The sequence below is a fragment of the Urocampus carinirostris genome, chromosome 7 (assembly GCF_059441175.1).
Source record: "Urocampus carinirostris isolate Australia breed hairy pipefish chromosome 7, RoL_Ucar_1.0, whole genome shotgun sequence".
Taxonomy (NCBI): domain Eukaryota; kingdom Metazoa; phylum Chordata; class Actinopteri; order Syngnathiformes; family Syngnathidae; genus Urocampus; species Urocampus carinirostris.
The window spans coordinates 36,812,012-36,836,236 of NC_142355.1; the positions used below are offsets into that span (position 1 = coordinate 36,812,012).

At 44.1% G+C, this 24,225-nt stretch overlaps 1 protein-coding gene across 1 annotated transcript in view; it reads left to right on the forward strand.

Moving 5' to 3' along the window:
* Positions 1 to 24,225, forward strand: part of LOC148363220 (receptor-type tyrosine-protein phosphatase zeta-like) — a 72,825-nt gene that overhangs the window by 21,923 nt on the left and 26,677 nt on the right. Inside the window, exons 4-12 of the mRNA XM_088340803.1 lie at positions 265 to 416; positions 482 to 577; positions 8,262 to 8,331; positions 8,401 to 8,558; positions 9,771 to 9,921; positions 15,219 to 15,403; positions 16,935 to 17,052; positions 21,156 to 21,196; positions 21,278 to 23,900. Coding sequence (XP_088196929.1) covers positions 265 to 416; positions 482 to 577; positions 8,262 to 8,331; positions 8,401 to 8,558; positions 9,771 to 9,921; positions 15,219 to 15,403; positions 16,935 to 17,052; positions 21,156 to 21,196; positions 21,278 to 23,900 — 3,594 coding nt within the window. The remainder of the gene's footprint in view (positions 1 to 264; positions 417 to 481; positions 578 to 8,261; positions 8,332 to 8,400; positions 8,559 to 9,770; positions 9,922 to 15,218; positions 15,404 to 16,934; positions 17,053 to 21,155; positions 21,197 to 21,277; positions 23,901 to 24,225) is intronic.

A 24,225-nucleotide genomic window follows, 5' to 3' on the forward strand; every position in this document is an offset into this window, starting at 1 on the left:
AAAAAAGAGTAAACTAAAGGAAAAAGAAAAAAACAAGAACAAGAGAGAGGAGAAAGGATAAAAAAATAGAGACAAAGAGATACAGAAGAGAAAGACAAAGTGAAACTGAAAATGAGATGATGAGAAAAACAGAGGGAGGTAGAGGGCGAAAAAAGGGGGAGAAAAAAATGAGTGAGAGAGAGAGAGAGAGAGCCAGAGAGAGAGAGAGAGAGAGAGAGAGAGGGGGGAAAAAAACATAACTGTCTTTCTCCGTCCTGGTTTTAGTGGCACTGGACCTGGACGGAGATTTTCACGTGAGCGGCGGCGGTTTGCGGTCCAAATGGAAAGCGGGACGCGTCACCTTCCACTGGGGGCGCTGTAACGCGTCCGAGCACGGATCCGAGCACAGCCTGGATGGAATCAAATACCCGCTGGAGGTAAAAGGCCGTATCCCGACCCGTCTCCCGACCCGTTTAAGCCACCGTCTCTCCTTGTTCTCCAGATGCAGGTTTACTGCTTCCAGCCGGAACGCTTCCGCTCCTTCCGGGAGAGCGTCCGGGCCGGGGGACGGATCACCGCCATGGCCGTCCTTTTCCGGGTGGGCGCAACTTTCCTTCTTTCTTCTTTGGTTCGAAAGGGAAACTGAGTCCGGAACCGCATTTTCCCTATTGCTTCGGTTGATTCCACGAAGATGGAAAACGAGAGAGAATGAAAGAGAGAGAGAGAGAGAGAGAGAGAATGAAACGAGAGAGAGAGAATAACATAGAAAGAGAGAATGAAAGAGAGAAAGAGAATGAAAAAGACAGAGAGAGAGAGAGAATGAAAGGGAAAGAGAGAGAGAGGGGAGAGAGATAGGGGGGAATGAAATGAGAGAGAGGGAATGAAACAAGACAGCGAGAATGAGAAAAAGAGAGAGAGAGAAAAAAAGAGAGAAAGAATGAAAAGAGAGAGAAAATGAAAGAGAGAGAGAAAGAGACGGACAGAGAGAGAATGAAAGAGATAGGGAGAGAATCAAAGAGAGAGAGAATGAAAAAGAGAGGGAAAGAAAGAGAACGAAAGGGAGAGAGGGGGGGGAAAGAGAGAAAAAGAGAGAGAAAAAATTGTGAGAGAGAAAAAGCAAAAAAGACAGAGAGGATAGGAGAACAAGACAGATAAAAGGCAAGAGAACAAAGAGAGGGGAAAAAGAGAAAAAAGCCAAGAGAGAGAGAAAAAACATGAGAAAGAAAGATGTACACAATGCAGTACACAAAATGAGAGTTGGGGAAAGCAAGGGAAACTGGGGACAAGACCAAAACAAAATTTTCTTTATTTCTTCAGTTGATTTGACAAAGATAGAGAATGAAAGAGAGAGCAAGAGAGAAAGAGAACAAAAGAGAGAGGGAGAGAGAATAAAAAAAGAGGGAGGGAATGAAAGAGAGAGCAAGAGAGAAAGAGAACAAAAGAGAGAGGGAGAGAGAATAAAAAAAGAGGGGGGAATGAAAGAGAGAGCAAGAGAGAAAGAGAACAAAAGAGAATGAAAGAGAGAGAGAGAGAGAAAGAGAATGAAAGAGAGAGGGAGATAATGAGAATGAAAGAGAGAGCAAGAGAGAAAGAGAACAAAAGAGAGAGGGAGAGAGAATAAAAAAAGAGGGAGGGAATGAAAGAGAGAGCAAGAGAGAAAGAGAACAAAAGAGAGAGGGAGAGAGAATAAAAAAAGAGGGAGGGAATGAAAGAGAGAGCAAGAGAGAAAGAGAATAAAAGAGAGAGAGAGAGTGAAAAGAGAGGGAGAAAATGAAAGAGAAAGAGATAGAGAGGGAGAATGAAACGAGAGAGAGAGAGAGAAAAAGAGAATGAAAGAGAGAGGGAGATAATGAAAGAGAGAGAATGAAAGAGAGAGAGACAGAGAGAAAGAGAACAAAAGGGAGAGAGAGAGGGAAAAGAGAGAGAAAAAGAGAGAGAACAAAATCTTGGGAGAAAACATGCAAGAGAAAAGGCAAGAGACACAGAAAAACAAGAAAGAGAAAAAGAGAAAGGGCAAGAGAGAGCGGGAAAAAAAGAGAAGGAAAAAGAGAGAGAGTGAGAAAGAAAGATATACACTACGCAGTGCACAAAATTACACACTTTTATGGGATCGGGGAAGACCGGGGACAAGAACAAAAACTCGTTTTTGGCTTTTGTAGTTATAGGCCACGAGAAGCCCGCAGGCCCTTGTTTACCCACCCCCTACATCAGTCGTTGGATTACTTGTTTGTGCTTGCTGTCTTCTTCTGTCTTCTTCCTCTGTTTTTCTTCTTCGTTGGTGCGGCAAAGGGCTTTCGTCTTCCGAAATCTACTCGCTTACTCGCTGTATAAGCCTCATAAGAACTGTTAGGTTTCCCTGCGACGTTTTTGATGTCTTTGATACCTTGGGCTAGATTGTCTTCTTTGTTGGTGTGGCAAAAAACATTAGTCTTTGAAATGCTACATGCTAACTGTGGCTAACTCGCTATATGAGAATCACGTGAACTGGTTGATTCCCTGCGACGTTTTTGATGTCTTTGATACCTTGGGCTAGATTGTCTACTTCGTTGGTGTGGCAAAATACATTGGTCTTTGAAAGGCTAAATGCTAACGATGGCTGTTTTCCAATGCCTTCAATATCTTCCGCTCTACTCCTTTTCTTCTTTGGTTACATGCTAACTCTGTCTAACTCGCTATATTATCCTCGAGCAAAGTGGTTGATTTCTCTTTACCGTTTTTCGGGGTCCTTGTCTCTATTTTCTTCTTCGTTGGTGCAGCTAAAGACTTTAGTTTTCAGAATGCTACACGCTAACTGTAGCTAACTCGCTAGATATTAAATTTTATTTTCTCGATTTTTTGATACTGATATTTGGTCATCTGACAAAAGGAGGGTTTAAAATGATGAAATATTTGGATAAAAATCGTAGTATTTCTAAATGTCATATTTTCTTGAATGACAAAGAACTGTTTTTTGTTAGCCTTCCCTGGTGCTAGCGCGTATGAGATCACTTTCACGCTGGTGCGCAGCGCACAAAAAGCGCCATTGATATGCAAATGAGCATCTGCGCACCCCTCGGCCCCCTGGAGAAGGAGCACCCGAGGGACGCCCATTGTCGGCTCGCCGGCAAGTTGTTCCGCGCCGTCCGTCGACAAAAAAGGCAACCCAAACATTTGTATTCATCCGTTTTTCTGCCATTTCAATTCAGCACGAAAAGGAGCTGGGGCGACCAATCACAGCCGGGCTGTGAGAAAGGGGTGCTCTGTGATTGGTCGACAAAAATGAGGAGGGAAAGAACTATGAAATAAGCATTTCGAGTTCTTGTTTTAGATCGTTTTACTTGTTTGAAGTATTATTGTCTTATTGTAAAATGTATCAAAGTGTTTTATAGAGCGACCCCTAAAGGTGTTCAAGTACTTTAAAACAGTGTCGATTCAATAAAATGACATAATTTTGAGTTAAGGAATGTGTAATATTTGGCCCTCATCTTGCTAGTACAGAAGCTCAAATGAAGATTTTTGCGAAGCTAGCTTATCCTTGAGCTGTTTTTAGCACTAAGTGACCAATTACAGTCGAGCCCTGAATGGGATGGCCGTCGAGTCCCGACGTTCAGGCATCTTCTACTTTTTCACAATTTTTTTTCACCGTTTCCTTCTCTGGCCACTTACGTTATCCACTTGAAGGCAAGTTATGGCCCGTTGCTAACCGCGATTATTGATAGCTGCTCTTGCTTTGTTCTTCAGCGTCACTGCATCCACAGCTGAACATTGCCGAGTTCTGTGATTCAGCACTCTTCCAGTTTTTTTCCCACTGTTTTCTTCTCTTGCCACTCGTGGAAGCCAACTTACTGCAGGTCATAGCTTATCGGTAGCTACTTTTGTGTTTGTTAACTGCTCCTGCTCCATCCTTCAGTGTCAATCGCCTTCCACTGCTGGTTATGCAAGTGAACGGCACTAGATTCTGTGATTCAGGCATCTTTTACTTTTTTTGACTGTTTCCTCTTCTAGTCAATGACGTTAGCCTCTTGGCTGCAGGCTAAGGTATGCCACTAACTGTTGTTGTTAGCTCCTAATGCTTCGTCTTTCTGTATCCCCCTCTTTCCATATTTTGTAATGCAAGTGAACGTCGCTGAGTTCTGTAATTCAGGCATCTTTCACTTTTTTTTCAACAGCTTCCTTCTCTAGCCACTCACGTTATCCGCTTGGCTGCAGGCTATGGTATGCCACTAACTGTTATTGTTAGCTCCTAATGCTTCGTCCTTCAGCATCCCCCACTTTCTGTAAGTGGGTAATGCAAGTGAACGTCGCAGAGGCATCGTTTTCTACTGCTTCTTCCTTTAGCCACTCATGTTGTTCACTTGGCTACAAGCAACGGCTTGCGGACAACTGTTATTCCTACCTGCTCCTGCTTCGTCCCTTGGGGTCACTCATTCACTCGCTAGCTGGTTATGCAAGAAAACTTCCGTGATTCAGGCATCTTCCACTTTTTTCCACTGTTTCCTTTTCTCGTCATGCGCTTTATCCACTTGGCTGCAGGCTATTGCTCACTGATAACAATTATCATTGGTCCTGCTCTGTTATGCAATCAAACTTCACCAAGTTCTGTGATTAAGCCATCTAGCGCTTTCATTTTTCTTCTCTGCTGTTTCCTTCTCTAGCCACTCGGGGCCCTGAGTTCTGTGATACAGTGTCTCTACGCTTGTGTTTATAATTGTTACCTGGATTTTTGTTAGCTAAATTTAGCCACCTACACCAGCTTTTTGCAGCCGCTCTGAGTGTCTATATCTTGCCCATTTTTTGTTGTTGCTCTTCAGGATTACCAGCTGTTTTCATGTCTTGAGGCTTTTATTCTGAAAAATTAAACATACTTTTCTCACACGAGAGTGGTTTTGATCCAGTCCTACTTAAACCTCAATGCCACTGGAATTTTAATGCTCGAATATGTTGCATTTGTAGAAAGCGCCCCCAAGGGCTTTAAGTGTTTTTATGTAGCTGCCTTCGCTCCCAACACGTTCAGACTCGATTTCATTGGCGGTCGGTCGAGCGTTGGATGTCTGTCGGTTCGACCGGTTTCTAGATGGCGGCTTCCTTTTCTTCTTTTTCTTGTCGAGCGCGAAAGCCGTGTCGGAACACGAGTAGCAACCTGCCCCCACAATCAAAGCTCGTGTACGTAATTATTTTTGTTGTCGTCCCGGGAAAATGCTGAGGCTTGTTTTTTTGGGGGTGCGGCAGGCAACTTGAAAAATGGAAAAACAAAAATCAGTTTGTGTCATGATTACTGATGTGAGTCACCAGTGCCTCGTAGTCCGATTGGTCACTATTGAAACCCTCGTCTATTTGTCTCCTGTTGTCAGTCCGTCTGCGAACCTCAGTTTACACTAGGCAAGCTTTTCGACCCTGACTCACGCCTGTTTTGGCTCCCGTCTGTTTCCCGGCTTCGACCCGTTTGATCTTGACCACGTCTACTCTCCTCTCCTGGCTTCCGACTCGTTGCTAATCCCGCCCACGTTTTTTGCTCTCCTGTCCATACTGACCTGTTTTTTCCGCTCCTGACACCGCCATCGCTCGCCAATGAAGTGCCATTTCCGCGTTCAGAGTGACCTGCTCCTGTGACCAGCGATCACCGGATCGTGTGTGCAATCCTTTCCCTTCTTCCCAATAAAACTGTGAGAAACGTACGCAAGCCAGAAACGGAGACAGGACCCAATAGTGTTGGTTTTTACTAAATTTTATTGAGAAAGGGGGCAGTGCTTGCTTCCACGATCCGATGATCAGCGGACACGGGTAGCTGATGGCGGGAACAAGTAGCAATTCCGTGTCGAGCGAGGATAGTCTTAGGCAGCGGGAAAACTGGTCGATAGCCGGGACGGGGGAGCAGGGGCGGTAACGAGTCCAGAAAAGATGTCGGCAACAGGTATCAGGCAGGAGGAAACAAGGCAGGAAGCTGGGGGTTTAAAAGGAGTCAGGGAACCAATCAGCGCTCAGGGCTGTTGGCGCCAACGGGGCAGTCGCAGGTGCCCCGAATCAGCAATCGTGACCGAAACGTACGCAAGTGGGTTCTGTCTCCTTTCTGGTCCTGACAGTTTGAGGTTAATGGAAACCAGAAGGAACCCCAATTTCAAAAGAAAACAAAAAAACATGAATGACGCTCCATGAAGAGGGAATCAAGTGTTTTCCGTACCATGCTTTGTGGGTGTGACTTGTTGGTGATGCCTTTCGTAACTAGTGGATTTAGGATTCAATTGTTTACAAGGGCGCTCGTTTATAATACTGTAAATCTTGATTCTGCTCTAAAAATATACCTGACTTTTGAGTTTGAATTTAAATTTTACACAATTTTCCCTCTTGTGCCCCTGGACCATATGGGAAACACTGAAATCGTTGAAGTTTTCCATATGCAGTGTGAGAAATGAATCAAGAAGAAGGATTCAATTCAATTTGACCCACTGGGATTAAGAAGCGGAACCACTGTGACCAAAATGGGTGTCAGGACCAGAGCAGAGACAGGACCCACTTGCGTTGCGTTTTTCACAAGTTTTATTGGGAGAAAGAGAAGAGGTTGCGCCCACGATCCAGTGGTTGCTGGAGGCGAGAAGCAGGTCGCTCTGAAAGCGGAAGCGGATCTTCCGTGGCGAGCAATGGCGGTGTCGGGAACGGAAAAATGGGTCAGTAGCCGGGACAGGCGAGCAAAAACGTGTTCGGAAGCGAGGCGTAAGCCAACAAAGGAGAGTAGACACGGTCGGGGACGAAAAAGGTCGAAAGCCGGGACAGGAGAGTAGACGTGGTCAGGATCAAAAACAGGTCGAAGCCGGGGGACAGAACGGAGCAAAAAACAGGTGGGAGTCAGGGTCCAAAAAGGCTTGCCTATTATTCACTGAGGTTCGCGGGCGGACTGACCACAGGGGACAGACAGGACTGGGTTTAAATAGGGACAGGGAGCCAATCAGAGTCCAAGGCAGTTGGCGCCGAAGAAGCGGGCACCGGTGATGCATATCGGTAATCATGACAATGGGAGCTTTCAGGTTCTTGTGAACATTTAGGGATCCAAACAGAACCCTTATTTTGTTTTTTTAATGGTAAAGAAAAAGAGAATTGTTAAAAATGTTTGATGAGGCACGCGTGAAATGAATCAAGTAGGAAGGATTCCATTTCATTCCCTGGGGTATTGAAGCAGAATCAGGAGTTTTGTGACTACCAGCTAGTTTTAACTTGACAAAACATGAAAGGATGAAAGAGATGGTTATGTTGATATGTTGAAATACCAACTTGTCATAACAGAATTAAACATGAAAATTAGATCACGCCAGATATGTAGTTAACCTTGAATATAATCGACACCAAGACCATTGGAAAAAAAAATTTAGATCACCAACTAGCTATAACTGAACAAAACATGAATAAACAGCACATGAAACATTCCTATACGTGAACAGAAAGACAACGACGATGCCAAAGAGACAAGACCATGAAATATAATACTGTAACAGGAACTAGCTCTAAGATACTAAAACATGAAAAGATGACAAAGCATAGGTTGGAATATCAACTTGTTTCAACAGAATAAAACATGGAAGTTAGATCACGCAAAATATATAGTCTACCTTGAATATAACTGACACCAAACTGAACAAAACTTGAAAAACGACGGCACACGAAACATTCCCATACGTGGACAGAAAGACAACGAGGGTGCCTTGAAGACAAAACCATGAAACAAAAGGCTAGGCCATTAACTAGCTCTAATTTAACAAAACCTGGAAAGAGACAATGTTGGAATACAAACTATAACAAAACGAATAATGAAATGAAGTTGACACCGGATATCTACTCACCCGTAGATGGAGACTGCCATGATCACGAGAACATGAAGCATAATGTTAGAACACTAAGTCTAAGGGAACAAAACATCAAAGGACAACGTGGGCTATACTAGAAACCAAACTCGTTACAACAAAACCAAACATGAAAGTAAGACTATGCACGGTATTTACTCAAAGGACTATAGGACAGTATTGAGAGTGCCGAGACAACAAGACCATGAAACATAATGTTGCAAAAATAGCGGGCTATAACTGAACAAAACATGAACGAAAACAATGCAGTTGACATCAGGTCATAAAAAACCCAAAATAAAATCCTTGGGACATCAAATACCAAAATCCTACTGAAAGCACCTAAACACAGACATGGTGGTACAAAAAAACACAAAAACCCGACAGTATGGAGTATTTAAACTCCAAACGAGCTCACGTGCAACTAGCCGCTAATTAGCCTTGATGCTAACGTTCCGGATGTTTCTCTGCCAGGCGAGCTCCGAGGAGGACAACGCCAACTTTACCGCCATCATCGACGCCGTTAATAGTGTTAGCAGATACGGTAACGTCGCCGTTTGCGCTCTCTTGAAATAGAACGATATAAATACATATCGTAAATATAAAATGTCAGGTAAGAGCGGGCCAGTGTCGGCCTTCACGCCACGAGGGATCCTGCCAGTCTCCATTGACAAGTACTTCATCTACAACGGCTCGCTGACCACGCCCCCCTGCAGCGACACCGTCCAATGGATCGTCTTCAAGGACACCGTCGACATCTCTGCCCGGCAGGTGAGGCCGGCCGAGCTAAGCTAAGATAAGCTCAGCTAAGCTAAGCTAAGATAAGATAAGATAAGATAAGATAAGATAAGATAAGCCAAGCTAAGCTAAGTTAAGCTAAGCTAAGTTTAGCTATGTTTAGCTAAGTTTAGCTAAGCTAAGATAAGCTAAGCTACGTTTAGCTATGTTTAGCTAAGCTAAAATAAGCTAAGCTAAGTTAAGCTAAGTTTGGCTAAGCTAAGTTTAGCTTAGCTAAGCTTAGTTAATCACACTTGTGTTTTGCAGCTGGTGATGACTAAGCTAAGCTTAAGCTTAAGTAAGCTTAGCTAAACTAAGATCAGCACAGCTGTGTTTTCGTGCACTTGATGCATTTTACGCGGTGATAAACATGCTATTCAGTGTTCCGATTGGTCTCAAATTCGTGGCTCTGGGGCCAATTGCAGTCCCCAAGACGCTAGTTTGACGCCCTTGCCTTATAATGAAAGTCAAAGGGACATTGTGTATTATTTTTCCTCTAGATGGTGATGTATTCTGTCGTGCCACCGAAAACGAGTGCTAAAAGCTCAACAGAAAAGGACAAAATGCGGTGTCTCAAAGTGACCAAAAGGCACAATAATAATAAAATAAAAAAGGAAGTGAAAAAGAAAAGAAAGAAAAAAAGGAAAAGATAAAGAAAAAAGAGAAAAAGAAAAAAAAATTACAATAATTACTACTTTTTTTATCTTTAATTTCTTCCTTCCTTTCTTACTTTCCTTTTTTTTCTTTTACTCCATTTTTTCTTTCTTTTCCCCTAATTTTCTTTTCATTTTTTGCCTCTTTTTATTATTTATTCTTTCCTTTTTGTTTTTCATAGTAATAATTTTCCCCCTTCTTGTTGTTTTTCTTCGAGAAAAGCTTGGTAGAAGAAAATGGCAGGCTTTTGCTCACTTTCAGTCTCTATAGTTTAACACCCCTGAGATAGCACCACTGTGTTTTTGGTGCGCTGGATGCACTCTTCAAGGTGATAAACAAGCTAAGCTAAGATTGCTGTGTTTGACTTGTTTTATTAGGTAATAACCGAGCTAAGCTAAGCCTAGATTTGCACAACTGTGTTTTTGGTTCTCTGGATTTTTTCTTCGAGGTAAACTAAGATAAGCACGTCTTGGTTTTGTCTGCGGATGGACGCGTTCTGCATGGTGATAACTGAGCTAGGCTAGTGTTAGCGCTGCTGTGTTTTCGGTGCAGCTGGAAGCGTTCTGCGAGGTGATGACCATGCAGCAGGCCGGCTACGTGATGCTAATGGACTACCTGCAGAACAACTTCAGGGAGCAGCAGCCAAACTTCGCCGGCCAGGTCTTCTCCTCTTACACCGGCACCGAGGAGCTCCTCACGCCAGGTAATCCCTCGTATTGTATGTATATACTGCAGTCAAATCCCCCTAGTGGGAGATTGATTTAGAGGAGGGGATTCCCAGCCCCATCGCTCAACTGTCGTTGGGAGTCACTAGGTGACCAATCCCTGCCAAATTCCAACCCCTAATGCCGAGTGCCAAGCAGGGGAGGTACCAAACTTGTAAGTCGGCAGAGGCTCAAACTAGCGACCTCCCAGTCTCGGGGCGGGCACCCTTCCCCCAAGGCCACCGAGCTGGCAATTGGGAAAAAATGCCTCCTAGAGCTGTGATGAAACCTGAAAGACTCAGTAGAACCTCAGTAGCTGCAGCTTGTTGACAGATTGGCTCCCTGTCAGTTTTTAAACTCTGTGCTGTCAGTTCCCTTTTCTCGGTCCGTCTGCGAATCCCTGTTGTTTTTTTCTTCGCCTGTCCCGTTTTTTGCTCCTGTTTGTGTCCCGCTACGATCTGTTTTGATCTTGATCACGTCTGCTCTCCCGTCCCGAATTACGACCTGTTTTGATCTGGACCATGTCTGTTCTCCCGTCCCGAATAATAATCCATTTTTTATCTCGACCACGTCTACTCCCCTCTCCTGGTTTTTGACCTGTTTCCGATCCTGACCACGTTTTTGCTCTTCCATCCCGGCTACTGACCCATTTTTTCCGTTCCCGACACCGCCATCGTTCGCCATGGAAATCGCACTTCCGCGTTCAGAGCGACCTGCTTCCCGCGTCCCGCAATCCCCAGATCGTGGGCGCAATCCTTTCCCTTTCTTCGAATAAAACTTATGAGAAACGTTACGCACTGGTCCTGACAATTCGTACAAAATTAAGAAAAAAATATAGTGGAATCAGAAAATAATAAAAATAATATCATCAAAATATCTGCTGTATGAGGACTGCAAATATCCTGTTAAAATGAGAAGGAATGCGGAAATAAGAAAAAAAAACCATTTATATGTATGTTAATTGCAAAATAACCATTTAAATGGATAAAAATAGATAAATAAATATTTTAAAAATATACAGCAAAACACAAATAATGCAAAAATATTTAAAGGCAGCGTAAAACAAATGTGGCTGTTTTTTTATCAAAATGAAAGGAAAATTAAAAATGCTAATCTTTATGTAAAATAACTGCCAAATATGTATTTAAAAATGGAAAAAAAAATACATAGAGCAAGATAAGTAAATAATAAGTAAAACGTAGTCGGGGACAAAAAGAGGTCGTAAGCTGGGACGGGAGGACAGACGTGGTCGGGATCAAAACAGGTCGTAGCCGGAGACAGACAGGAGCAAAAACGGGACAGGTGGGAGTCAGAGTCGAAAAAGGCTTGCCTATTATCCACTGAGGTTCGCGGGCGGACTGACCACAGGGGACAGACAGGACTGGGTTCAAGCAGTGACAGGGAGCCAATGGGAACCCGCGGCGGTTGGCGCCAAATGAGCGGGCACTTGTGATCCACATCGGTAATCATGACACAATAAGGGACTCTAAAAAGATTCTCTTAAATCATAGAAAAAATTGTTATAAGTAATTACATTAAAAAAGAAAAAGAATAGAAACAAGAAAAATTTATTTAAACATGTAATACAAGCAAAATTTCCAATTTAATCCATTGAGTACATGAAAGTAATAACCCAGACGAATAAATCAAGTATAAAAATGGACTCAAGTCGATCAAAGTAGCACCATTTTGCTTAAAAATAAGCCTTTTTTCTTATTATTTTTTGGAGAAGTTGCAAAACTGAAACCCAAGAGCAAAATCAGGCCTGACCCAATTGGAAAGGGGCAGTCGATTTCAACATCTGCCGCCGATTCTTCTGCTCCACATTTCCTAATTAGCGAAATTGACCTAACCATGTGGGACACGAACGCACCATCCCTGTTATTAGCGGCGTTGGTGCTAGCGTGGAGTTGGAATGGTCCGTCAATAACGCTGTTAGCAATGGTGACCTCACTTATTTTTGGTCCTGCGTAAGCAGAAACTCGTATATGAGGAAGGAAAATATGAAGCAGTGTTACCTTTAGTTGTTATCAGAATGGGTGTCATTTAGACTCAACTTAACCCGAATTGAGTCAAAATCAAATTTCCAATGTAAAGAAAAACAACGCATAAGGAAATGTAAACAATATAAGGAAATACTGAATAGTTCCCTGGCAGAATGAGAGCCATGACGGACGGCAAGTAGAGCCCTATCCTGTCACGGTTGCCATGGCGCCCAAATGGCCCCGCCCGTGTGGTGCCAGCTGCGGCTCGTTTACAGATTGGCTCTCCGTCGATTTTAAGCTCAGCGCTCTCACGTTTCCTTTGTCAGCCCGTCAACGGACATCTGCCCCGCAAGACGTGGGTTTCGACTCAGTCCTGTCCCTGTTGGTATTTCCTGTCCGGTATTGTTCCCGTTATTTGTCCTGTTTAATTTCGGTTTCCAGTTTTGTTTCTGTCTACCTTTGTCCTGTTTATTATTTTCTCCAGTTTTCGTTCCCGTCTAGTTTTTCCTGCTTATTTTCGATATCCTGATTCATTATCTATCCTGTCTGTTCCGTCCTGTCTAGTATCGACCCCATCTGTCCGATATCTGGTCGGGCAGTTGGTATCGATCTCGTCGGTCTTTGGCTTCCTGTCTTTCCACTGTCTAACGTGCATGACTCCCCATTTCCCGTAAAATAAAAGGCTTGTGTGAGAACGTCACGCGTTTGGGTCCTGATCCTGTTCTGGTTCTTGACATATCCGACAGCATTAGAATGCACATTTGATTTGAAAGAAATACCAATAACCACGACCGAAAACTATAACCACGACTTTTAACGATGGCGATTTATTGCCGTGCGGTGGGCTGTGCCACCCGGCAAGGTTCTAAGCCCGATTTGGAATTGATCGTATCCCTTTCGGAGAAAACGGAAGACGGTGACGTTCGTCCGCAATCAAACATAGGAACTCGCAGCCCTTGAATTGTTCCAGGATTTGCAGTGAGCCTTTTTATTTGCAGTGAGCCTTTTTACAAGGTACCGTGTTTTTCGGAATATAAGTCTCACTGTAGTCAAAGTAGCACTATCCCAAAAATGCATAACCTGGGGTATAAGTCACTTTTGGGGGGAGGTTTATCCAAAAAATTCCAAAACCTAAAAACATACACGTCATATTGAAAGGCAATTTAAAGTGAAATTGAGAAAAACAGGCTGAATAAGTCCCTGCCTGTCACAGACCAGGAAAAGAGACGGGACCCAATTGCGTTTGTTTTACTCGTTTTATTTAGAAGGAGAAAAGGACTTGCATCCACGATCCGATGATCGTCGGTCACGGGTGGCAAATACCTGGAACGCGGAAGTGGCACTTAGGTAGTCGTTGACAGTGAGAAAAAACAGGTCGATGGCCGGGGCGGAGGAGTAAAAACATAAACAGGTCCAGAAAAGAGGTCGGACACGGGAATCAGACAGAAAACAGGGCAGGATAGAGTCGGAGAGTCACAAAAGCTTGCCTAGCTGGGAGCATAGGTTCGCTGACGATCTGACGAGTGCTTTCAGGAAGAAGAGTTTAAAAAGAGCCCAACAGCCAATCAGGGTCCGCGGCTGTGCCCCGCATCAGTAATAATGTCAGAGACTTTTGAGTTATGAACAAACTTATTTATTAAAGAAAAGCAAGCACATTATAGACAAGGTAAAGCCTAAATTGGCATGCTATGAATTCCACAGACTGAAGCGTGACCCCCCTTCTTATACCGTTTCATGGATTCTGATTGGAGGATAGAATAAACCACGGGCACGTAAGAGTATTCTGATTGGTTTATATGAACGAGGGAAATGAATCTGATTGGTTATGACAGGAATCACATATTTAAATACAGTGTATAATGTTGGTCGCTAGCTGGCGTGCGAATACAATAAATGAGCAATAGGGATAGTGAAACTTTGTAAACACAATGCATCTCTTTCCGCCTCTACGTCGGGTACTGACGGTCAAAGTAGTGCGTTACTTTGGCTGCAGAACGGTAATGATGATGTTTTCAGCGGCGCAGTTTTTCGCTTTCCTATGAATTTTCTTGTAGGATCATGTCATGATTCAGAATAGTGATTACTTTATAGTTAGATAGCGAATACACATATAGTAATTACTAAAACGCCAAAGGAAAAGATGAATGAGGGCTGATTCGCCAAAAATTCGAGCACTCCGACTCGTGCCGTTCGCTCTTGGATGTAAATGAAGGGATCTGGCTAAAGAGCCGTTTAGTGTCATGATTACTCATTACACCTATGCCCGCTAGTTTGGCGCCAGCTGCTGTTGGTTACCTGATTGGTTCCCCGTCCGACTTAAGCACAGTCCTTTCACTCACCTGTTGTCAGTCCGTCAGCGAACCACTGTTTTCACAAGGCAAGTATTTTGGACTTTGACTCCCGTCGGTCCCGTTTTGTCACCCGTTTTCCGCTCGTTCGTTCCTGAAATTCCTCGTTTGACTCCTGCTATGACCCGTTTTTGACCCCACCCACGTTTTAATCTCCTGTCCCGGCTAATGACCTGTTTTTCCATCTAACTACGCTACAATCGCCTGCTCCGGAAGATCCCCTTCCGCATTCGGAACACGTTCCGATTCTGTGAGTGGGTTGCTTCCCGCGTCCAGCGAGCACCGGATCGCTGGCACTGCCTTTCCTCTATATTTCCATAAACTTGTGAGTAACGTTACACATCTGGGTCCTACTTCTGTTCTGGTCGTGACACTTAATACCCGAAAGAGTTGGCTCTTTTTAGCGAGCCGAGACGGAAAAAAACGTAGATTTTATTGTATGCACAATTTATATAATAATTTCGATCCACAGTTCACGGATCCTACAACCACTAGGGTTGTGGGCGCACCACTTTCTGTGGTGTGTCTTGGGAGAGTACAGCCTGGCAGATCCCATTCCTCTTCAGGCTGTCTAGTTGGGTTGGGGTTTGCTCCCCCACATTAAACAGTACTGGTGTTCATGGTTACCAGTAATCCTACTGAGATATAGCACCTTCATCATCTGGTCGACGTCTTGTGGCTTTCACATTTTTGTTGAGAAAAAAAAAACAACCTTTGCTTTTGTGCCTTATTATAGGAATTAGTCTCTGAAAGGACTTTGCATTTCGTATATATTTTTTGTTCTATCTATTTACTGATGCATTTTGGAATCTGATCGTTTTGTTTTTGGCCAATCCACAAAGAGGAGTTGCGTAGCTCTGCCCTCTAGCGGCCACAACAGGAACTGTTTCCCCAGTCCAAAATCCACATGACAAAACAGATCAGGAACCGGTATGTTTTCATTTTTATATTTTTATATTTCAGTGTGCAGCTCGGAACCGCAGAACGTTTTTGCGACGGCGTACAACGAGAGCGGCCTACTGGTAACGTGGGAGCGGCCTAGGGCCGTCTACGATCCGCCAATCGAGAAGTACGTCGTTACCTATGTCGACGCCCAATTTCCGGAAGCCCTGCCCACTCGCTACCTGACCGACGGAGACCAAGACGTGGTAAGAAAGAAAAAATAATTTGTATAAAAAGCAGTGTGAGGTATTAAAAGTATCGATGATATCAGGCCCGATTAGTTATCAAACAAAAAAGGCAAGAAACGACGCAGCTATCGCCAGATAATGAGTCCGTTAAATGAGTCACTAGACTCCACACAGTAATAGTAGTGGAGGCATTCATGTTTGAATTAGAATATATTTTGATTTTCAATAGCATTAGTACCACAATTTGGTCGTGTCTCCGCTCGACCTCTCCTTCATCAAATATATTTTGATTTTCAACAGAAGTAGTAGGACAACCTGGTCGTGTCTCCGCTTTGCCTCTCCATAATTAAAGAATATATTTTAATTTTCTATAAAAGTACTTACACACTTAGGTTGTGTCTCCTCCCCACCTCTCCATAATTATAATGTATTTTGATTTTCCATACAAGTAGTACCACAATTTGGTCGTGTCTACTCCGTACCTTTTCTTAATTAGAATATATTATGATTTTCCATAGAAGTAGTAGCTCAAATTGGTCATTACATTTTTTGACCTCTCCAAAATTAGAATATATAATTAGTTTTCACTTTAGTAGTAGTAATAGTTGTAACACAACTTGGTTATGTCTCTTCTCGACATTTCTCTCCTTATGTTTTAATTTTTTTTGAAATAGTAGCATAATTTGGTCTCCTCTCCGCTCTACCGCTTTATATTTACAATATATTTTGATTTTCTATTGAAGTTGTAGCAAAATTCGGTCGTGTCCCCTCTCTACCTCTCCGTAATTTTATATACCTAGCAATCTATCTATCTATCTATCTATCTATCTATCTATCTATCTATCTATCTATCTATCTATCTATCTATCTATCTATCTATCTATCTATCTGTCTGTCTGTCTGTCTGTCTGTCTGTCTGCCTGTCTGTCTGTCTGTCTGTCCGTCCGTCCGTCCGTCCGTCTGTCTGTCTGTCTATCTTAATTTATGTCACCTATTTATATGCCTTGCATGGCTGACTCCATATTAGTGTGTGAGTGTGTGTGTGTGTGAATGGGTAAGTGTGAAGCACATCGTAAAGCGTTTTGGGAGGTCTTTATTGACTTGAAAAGCGCTGTAGGAATGCAAACTATTTACCATTTATTTTATTTGGATTTTCTGTAGTACGAATAACACAACTTGGTCATGTCTCCTCTTGTACCTCTTCAAAACGTGCACGAAGCACCGGAGAGCATTTTAGGTTATTGTTATCATTATGTATATTGAGGAAAAAATAGTATAAAAGAAGCTTTCAAAAATTGAGTGAATTTCCACAATCCACTAGTTTTATCCTAAAAATAGGTTTTTAAAAAGTTGGATCGAAATGCTACAAGTAGAAATTGTGACCCAGTTTTTAGTTAGACAAAAAATATAACATGAATATAAAAATAATAAATCAGAAACAAATGTATCATGCAACAGAACAAGATTTCGGAGGCGTGAAGGCGTGGCCGTGAAATAGCATAAAAGTGGGCGGGGCTAAATCATCTCATTGTGCTTTTTTCCCCACCAGGGCGCCATCTTGGACGGGCTCACGGCTAATTCCAGCTACATCCTGCAGGTGGCGGCGGTGTGCGCTAACGGTTTGCACGGACACGCTAGCGAAGCGCTAACCTTCTTCGTGCCCGACGGTAAGATGTGGCCTGACTCCGCCCCTGCCGCTTGACCCGCCTCCTGGATGACCACGCCTACCTCGGAGAAGTCGCGCACTCAATACGTAGCACACAGCTAGCTTGACCAAAGCGTGGGCTACAATAATCAAATCATAGCACATAGGCAGTTAATTTTCCTTATCTTAAAGGCCCAATGTGTAATATTAATTCTATTATTATCTAGCGACCCCTAGTGGTGTAAAAATACAAATTTGATTCCAATAATAAGCAAAAACACATGTACTATCTCATAAACATGATTTTAGGTTTAGAAATGTGTGAATATACTATATTACTTGAAGAAGCTGGCATGTCTGGCAGCCATCTCAGTACTACGGAAGCCTGAATAACCATTTTGCTGAAGTAGCTAGTCCTGGGGGTGTTTTTAGCTCTTAACAGCTATTTAGGGCCAATAGCTATTCCCCAAATGTTATTTGTGTTGAGTCCTGTGACTCCTGTGACATCTTTCACTTTTCCACTGTTTCCTTCCTAGCCACACTTAGCTGCAGGCTATGGCTCATTGATAGCCGCTATTGTTACTGTCAACTATAGTAAGCGTCTAGCATTTGTTATTTTTTGCCTTCCACTGCTGGTCATACAAGTGAACAGCCCTGTAATTCAACTATCTTCCACTCATATTATCCACTAAGATGCAGGTTTTGGCTTGGCTCTAGCCACTGTTGTTATTGTTATCTGCTCCGTATGAATATACCTTGCTTCCTCCTTCCACAGCTGAGCATCCAAAGAGATCAGGCAGATAAGACTTTTTCTGCTATTTCTTTCTCCAGCCCAGCGGTCGGAAACATACGGCTCGCGAGCCATGTATGGCTCTTTTCATGAGTACATCAGAGATAAAACCTTATTTCTAGTGTTTTAAATGTGAGAATTTCATATTTGAATATAGTGCATGCAAGCTCTTATGAAGTATAGTTCGGTCCAGTATATAAAGGATACTCCCCACTGCATTTTACTGTCCATGTGTGACACCAATAGACCCGGTTTTGACTGAACGTCGCTAATATATCCTTTATATGAAAGCTCCTTAAACAATTTTGGTTTGCCGTTGAGACACTTAATGATAAAAGTCCACAGAAAAACGGTATTCAGCCATAAATGCCAGCCAAGCACACACAGCAATGCAATTGGGTGAGTGAGAAGGATGGGCGGGGCTATGCACACAGTGCACTTCTGTCTGCCCAGCGCCGTCTGCATGGAAGGTAAATTCATCAGTATCTTGGTTTGCAGTATTTTGTGACATTTTCACAAAATAACTCTGCTTGCACTTTCTTTTTGAAACCACTGTTCATGAAAAAAAATGAAGGTACAAATGAGCCTCAACGATCTTAAGTGATGTCATGAGGGAGACAGTTTAAAGTGGTATTTTTGTTGATGTGGGACACAGGCTCTGGCAGTATTCCTTTTCCTAAATTTGATCAAATCATCCAACTGTCATGATGACTGATTAGTATCACCTGTGGCCGCTAGTTTGGCGCCAGCCGCTGCAGGCTACCTGATTGGTTCCCCGTCCTTTTCAAGCTCAGTCCTTTCACTCGCCTGATGTCAGTCCGTCAGCGAACCTCTGTTTCTACAAGGCAAGCACTTTGACTCTAACTCCCGTTGGCCCCGCTTTTTGCACCCGTTGATTCTATCGGTCCGTTCCTGATTTGCTGGTTTTGTCTCCGGCTACGATCTGTTTTTTGACCCTGACCACGTTTGCTCTCCCGTTGACCCGTTTCTTATCCAGACTACGTTTTTGCTCTCCTGTGCCGGCTATCGATCTGTTTTTTCCCATCCTCGACACCACACCATCTCCCGCTCCAGAAGATCCTCTTCCGCATTCGGAACACAATCCGATTCTGTGAGGGCATAGCTTCCCACGTCCAGCGAGCACCGGATCGCAGCCGCTGCCCTTCCTCTTTCTCTCAATAAACTTGAAGTTAACGTTACGCATCTGGGACCTGATTCCGTTCTGGTCATGACACTAATGTCACACATTGAAAAGAATTGTGCTGAAAAATTAGATTTTGTCTTGAGAGCGAGTTTGGCGGTTTTGCTGAAATTCGTGTTGAATATATCGTGCGGCTCTCTTCAAACAAAATCAAAATGTTTTGCCATCTTGGCTCTTTGGGTCAGAAAGGTTCCCGATCCTTACTCTAGCCATTCATGCTGCTGAGTTCGATGATTCACGGTATTGACGCTTGACAATTTCTGCTTTTCTTTTGCAACCCTTGACAAGTTTTTCTAAGAGTTTTTCCCACTAACTGCTCAAGTTAGCCAACTCTGACCAACTCCTGTTATTCACTCTTTTCAGCCGCTCCGGTGTATCTCGTTCACTTGGTCTCTTGATGTAGTACCCTTTGGGCTGCCGTGGTGTGTTTTTCCATTTCATTCGCTCAATTATACGTTACAACGACCTCTTGTGGTAAAATTCTCACACTGTCACTTTTAGTGTCAATTTTATGGTTTCACTCAAGAAAAAAGTATCTTAATATGAGAAAAAAACGTAACCAAAACCAAAGTTTAAAAATGAAAGCGCAAGGTCAAGGTAGTTGTGTGGCTAGCCGCTAGCTAACATTGTCAACCGTCATATGTACTGTAATTGTTTTTGTCTTTCTGTTGTCATCCCTCCGCCTCATGGTGGGCGTGGCCGGCCGCCATCTTTTTTCCCCCTTCTGCTACTCACTGTAAGAGCAACGTACGCATGTATCTAACACTCTTTATATACACGCTGTATTAAAAAGTTGTGCACGACCTTTTCAAAATCCAAACATAGAAACAACTCTATATAATATTATATTTCATTTCATTTCAATGATTAAAATGATTGAAAATACCATAAACGGTCCTCCAATCCTTGGCCACGCCCCTCCGATCACCTTATAACCCGACTTCATGCTTCGCAAAGCCGATTCAAACAGGTAAGCTGGAAGCCCCGCCCCTCCCACCCACATTTGCAGGACACGCCTCTTTTTACATCGAGAGCAAAAAGGCGTTTGCTGCAAATGTTTTCTTTCCCGGCATGCTGAAGTTTTCCGGAGTTCTGGCACAAAAAGTGAAATGCGAATTTTAGACACTTTGGCTCTGTTTTTGTGCGCTTTTGTCTGTGACTTCCAAAAATCGTTAAAAATTGAGTGAAGGCAACTGTATCTTGATTACATATTATAAGTTTCATGGGCGTTATTACAATGTTATTACTATATCCAAATATATCAGTGAAGCAAAGTGAGTTTTTACGAAAAAACATCAGACGGCCCTTAATCTAGAAAATTTCAACATCTCTTTTTCGATTCATAACGTGGAAAACGCCCAAACGAGGGGTCAAAAAAAACATCTTATTCTACACCGGAACGTGAAAACTGTCATAATTACCAATATGATTCACCTGTGCCCGCTCCTTTGGCGCCAACTGCCTCGGACTGATTGGCTCTCTGTCCCTATCTGTCCCCTGTTGTCAGTCCGTCTGCGAACCTCAGTTTACAATAGGCAAGCCTTTTTCTTCAACCATGACTCCAACCTGTTTTTTGCTCCTGTCTGTCTCTCGGCTACGACCCGTTTTTGATCCTGAACACGTCTACTCTCCCGTCCCAGCTTTCGACCTCTTTTGTCCCCGACCACATCTACTCTCCTTTTCTGGCTTACGACTCGCTTACGACCACGTTTTTGCTCGCCTGTCCCGGCTACTGACCCGTTTTTCCGTTCTCGACACCGCCATCGCTCCCCACGGAAGTCCGTCTTCCGCGTTCAGAGCGACCTGCTTCCCGTGCCCAGCGATCACCGGATCATGGGGGCAACCATTTCCTTTCTTCCAATAAAACTGAGAGAAACGTAACGCAAGTGGGTCCGGTCTCCGTTCTGGCCTTGACAAAAACATAAAAAGACGGGGAAACCAGGTTCCATGATCTCGTGTAGATCACTGTTCTAAGCCCCAAGTCAATTTTTTTTCCGATTACGTGGTTTGCTTTTCCCTTCTTCCTTCAAAGTGTTCTTGTCCGTCTGTCATTCACGCCAAAATATGTTTGCCTCGATCACGGTAAAGTATAAATAAAATCGTCTCTATTTTGACATCTGTGCTCTCCTTGCAGGAAGTAGCCTGATCCCGGATCCAAATGAATTTGATTACGAGGTACGTGATGCCTATTTCCTGTCTCGTTTTCTTGTGACTAGCTTGTTAACAACTTGACAAACGTTTGGATATGATTTCCAGGACGAGATGTCCCCACCTGATCCATCGTTGAACGAATCCTCTCAAACTGAAGATTACAACGAAGCTTGGATACCGACGAGACCGCCTGACACCTGGACTTCAGGACCAATTCGTCGGCCGCCGCAAGTTGGCTTCGCAGACACCGAGACGGAATTTGCTACTGTTGCTGCGGCCTCTTACCAAGAAACTTCCTCCAGTCTGCCACTTCAGACGACTTTGCAAGAACAAGGAGGCATAGTAGAGACAAAGTCCTCACAAACAGTTGAGGCAAGACTGAGTCTAGCAACAACGGCTGCAAGCTTCTTGATGAACGGCAGTGAAGGTGTCGCCAGGAACGGCTCCAAAAATTTAGCCATGAACGAGATTGAGACAAGGCTGTTGCCCACAAAAACTCTGACAATTAACAAGACGGCAGCCATGGATGGGGCAACAGCTCAATTTGAAAATGAGATCAAGACCACAACTGTGAGAACTAGGATAGAAATGCAGACGAATTCAACTTCCAACAAGATTGGAACCATAATAAACATGACAGAAACACTGAACAGAACTCTAAACCAGACCATGACTCTGCCAACTAAAAAGACAGCAACCATGGATGGGGATACAGCACAAACTGAAAACGAAAACGAGATCAAGACCACGACTATGATAACTATAGTAGACATATTGACGAATTCAACTCTAAACACTACTGTGACCACAAAGAACATGACCGAGACACAGAGCACGACTCTAAACAAGACCCTGACTTCGTTGACAAACCAAACCACTACTGTGACCCTAAATGGGACCAGAACCTTGAATGCAACAACGAAATTGATGTCAAATTGTACATCGCTAGAGACCATGTCGATGAATAGATCTACAGTTATAAACGAGACAGATATTGCAACTCAGACAGCTAACAATACTTCAGACAGGGTCAATACGGTGAACAAGACCACAATCGTGAATACAACAGTGAAAGCGACCACAAACAGGAAAATGAGCTTCACCACACCAAAGAACAAAATGTCAGCAAACGTCACTAAGACTAAAGAAATTACTTCCGCGAACAAGACCAAGACCAAGATCAAGACCATGAACACAACAACGGTATTTGAAAATACAACAACCACTAGCAGTTCCCAAGACCCACTAAAAAAAAGAACCACAACTGGACCAATGAACAAGACTGTTGACCAGATCAACACATCCGACCATATCGAGCAATACGAAAGTACAACCACAGCCAAAACAGTTTTGGGAAATAGACTTGATGAAGAAGACGGGGCACAGTTCCAGGGTGAACCCCTTGGAGACTCTCTTTGGCCACAGCCTCCAACTCCTAGCATAGTTCATTTTACAAGCGCATGGCAGAGCGGCATTCTTCTGCCGACCGTGCCGCCGTTCTCAAAGGGTGAGCGTCTGTCTGTTCTGCCCCCTTTTTCCTCTGCCTCTTCCCTTCTGTATGACGTCACAGACCCTAACCATACCCTCTGGCTCGCCCCCTCTGCTCACTTGCATGAGCTTACCCCTTCGTCCTTGGCGTCGCCTCACCGAATCCCTGCTTATCCCACCCCTAACCCTTCCCCATCTTTAGCCGATGATACTTTGTCCTGGGGTAAGCACACCCAAGTAGCGGAGTTGGGGACACCCTACCCAGAAGTGTCCCCGTCCCTCAGTTCGACTCTGGGTGCCAGCTACTATGCCGGCACCACCCCATTGCCGGGCAATCAGCCCCTTTCTTTTCCCATGCACTCTTTCACCGATGACTTTGCGTCTTTTTCTTCGGGTGACCCGGTAGTGGTTTCTGAGTGGGGAAGGTCACTCTCTGAGGTGTCACTCAGCCTCACCTTGCAGCCGTCGGTTATCCTAACCAAGGACTTTGGTCTGTCTGGTGCCACCCCGGGTCTGATGCCGTCGTTTTCTCAGGAGGTTGAGCTTTTGGGCTACGGGGTAGAAAGTGTATCCGACTCATTTTTGTCAGATACAAGTGACGGCATGTTCTCAGATAGTATGTGCGCTTGTTCCCCGGACCTGTCGGTGACCTGGTCGCGCCCCTCGACTCACTACTCGCTCAGTGCCTCATCCTCAGGGTTTTTCACGAGTTCTTTGGGTGTCCTTGTGAGTACTTTCCCTCAGCCAGCTTCTGGTAGCCTGGGAGTTCTGGTCTCGCCCTCCTCGCCACCTACTAGCAGTGCTACACCATCTAATGTGCCGAACGTACCGGGCTCTGAGTCGTGGGATTCGCTGACTTCTGTCCCCCCAGGACTTACGACCACCTCGGCAGACTTTAGCAGCGGCATTTCAGGCTCTGATGCAGATCAAGAGTGGGACGGCGTCCTGGTGTCAGGCTCGGGTGAAACCCCTCTTCCTCACACCACGGATACTTCCCCCTTAACTCCAGAGTCTGGACAGAGGCCGACGGATCTGGAGGACCGCTCCTCTGCGTTCTATTTTGACAGCGAGAGTGGGAGCGCCGCTTACCCAAGCCCAATTAGCGTCATTTCGCCTGTCCAGCCTGAGGAGAGTGGGTCTGGTCAGTCCGGGACCCTTTACGACAATGACACTTCTGCCGACTTCAGCATTCCCGAGCAAACCCGGCAAGATTTGGAAAAAGAGCAGGAACCAGTGGCAGGTAACAACGCCGGCTGTCGAAATGGGCCAGTCCGTCGTCCCAGAGCTGTTTGACGTGTGGACGTCTGCAAATTTGTCTTCAGTTTGTAAAGTTGGCTCATTTCCAACTCATTCTGGTCTGCAAGCACATGGAAAGATCAATACCAGATCTAGGAAAAAAGAGGTAGGGTTATGGTTGGGTAGGGTAAGGTAGAGTAGGATGGAGTATGTTTTGTTTAGGTTGGATAGGATAGGGTCTGTATGGTTGTGTAGGGTTAAAATTGATTGATTGGTTGGGTTGAGTTGGTTAGGGCTGGGCTGGGTTGATATTTAGGATAAGTTTGACT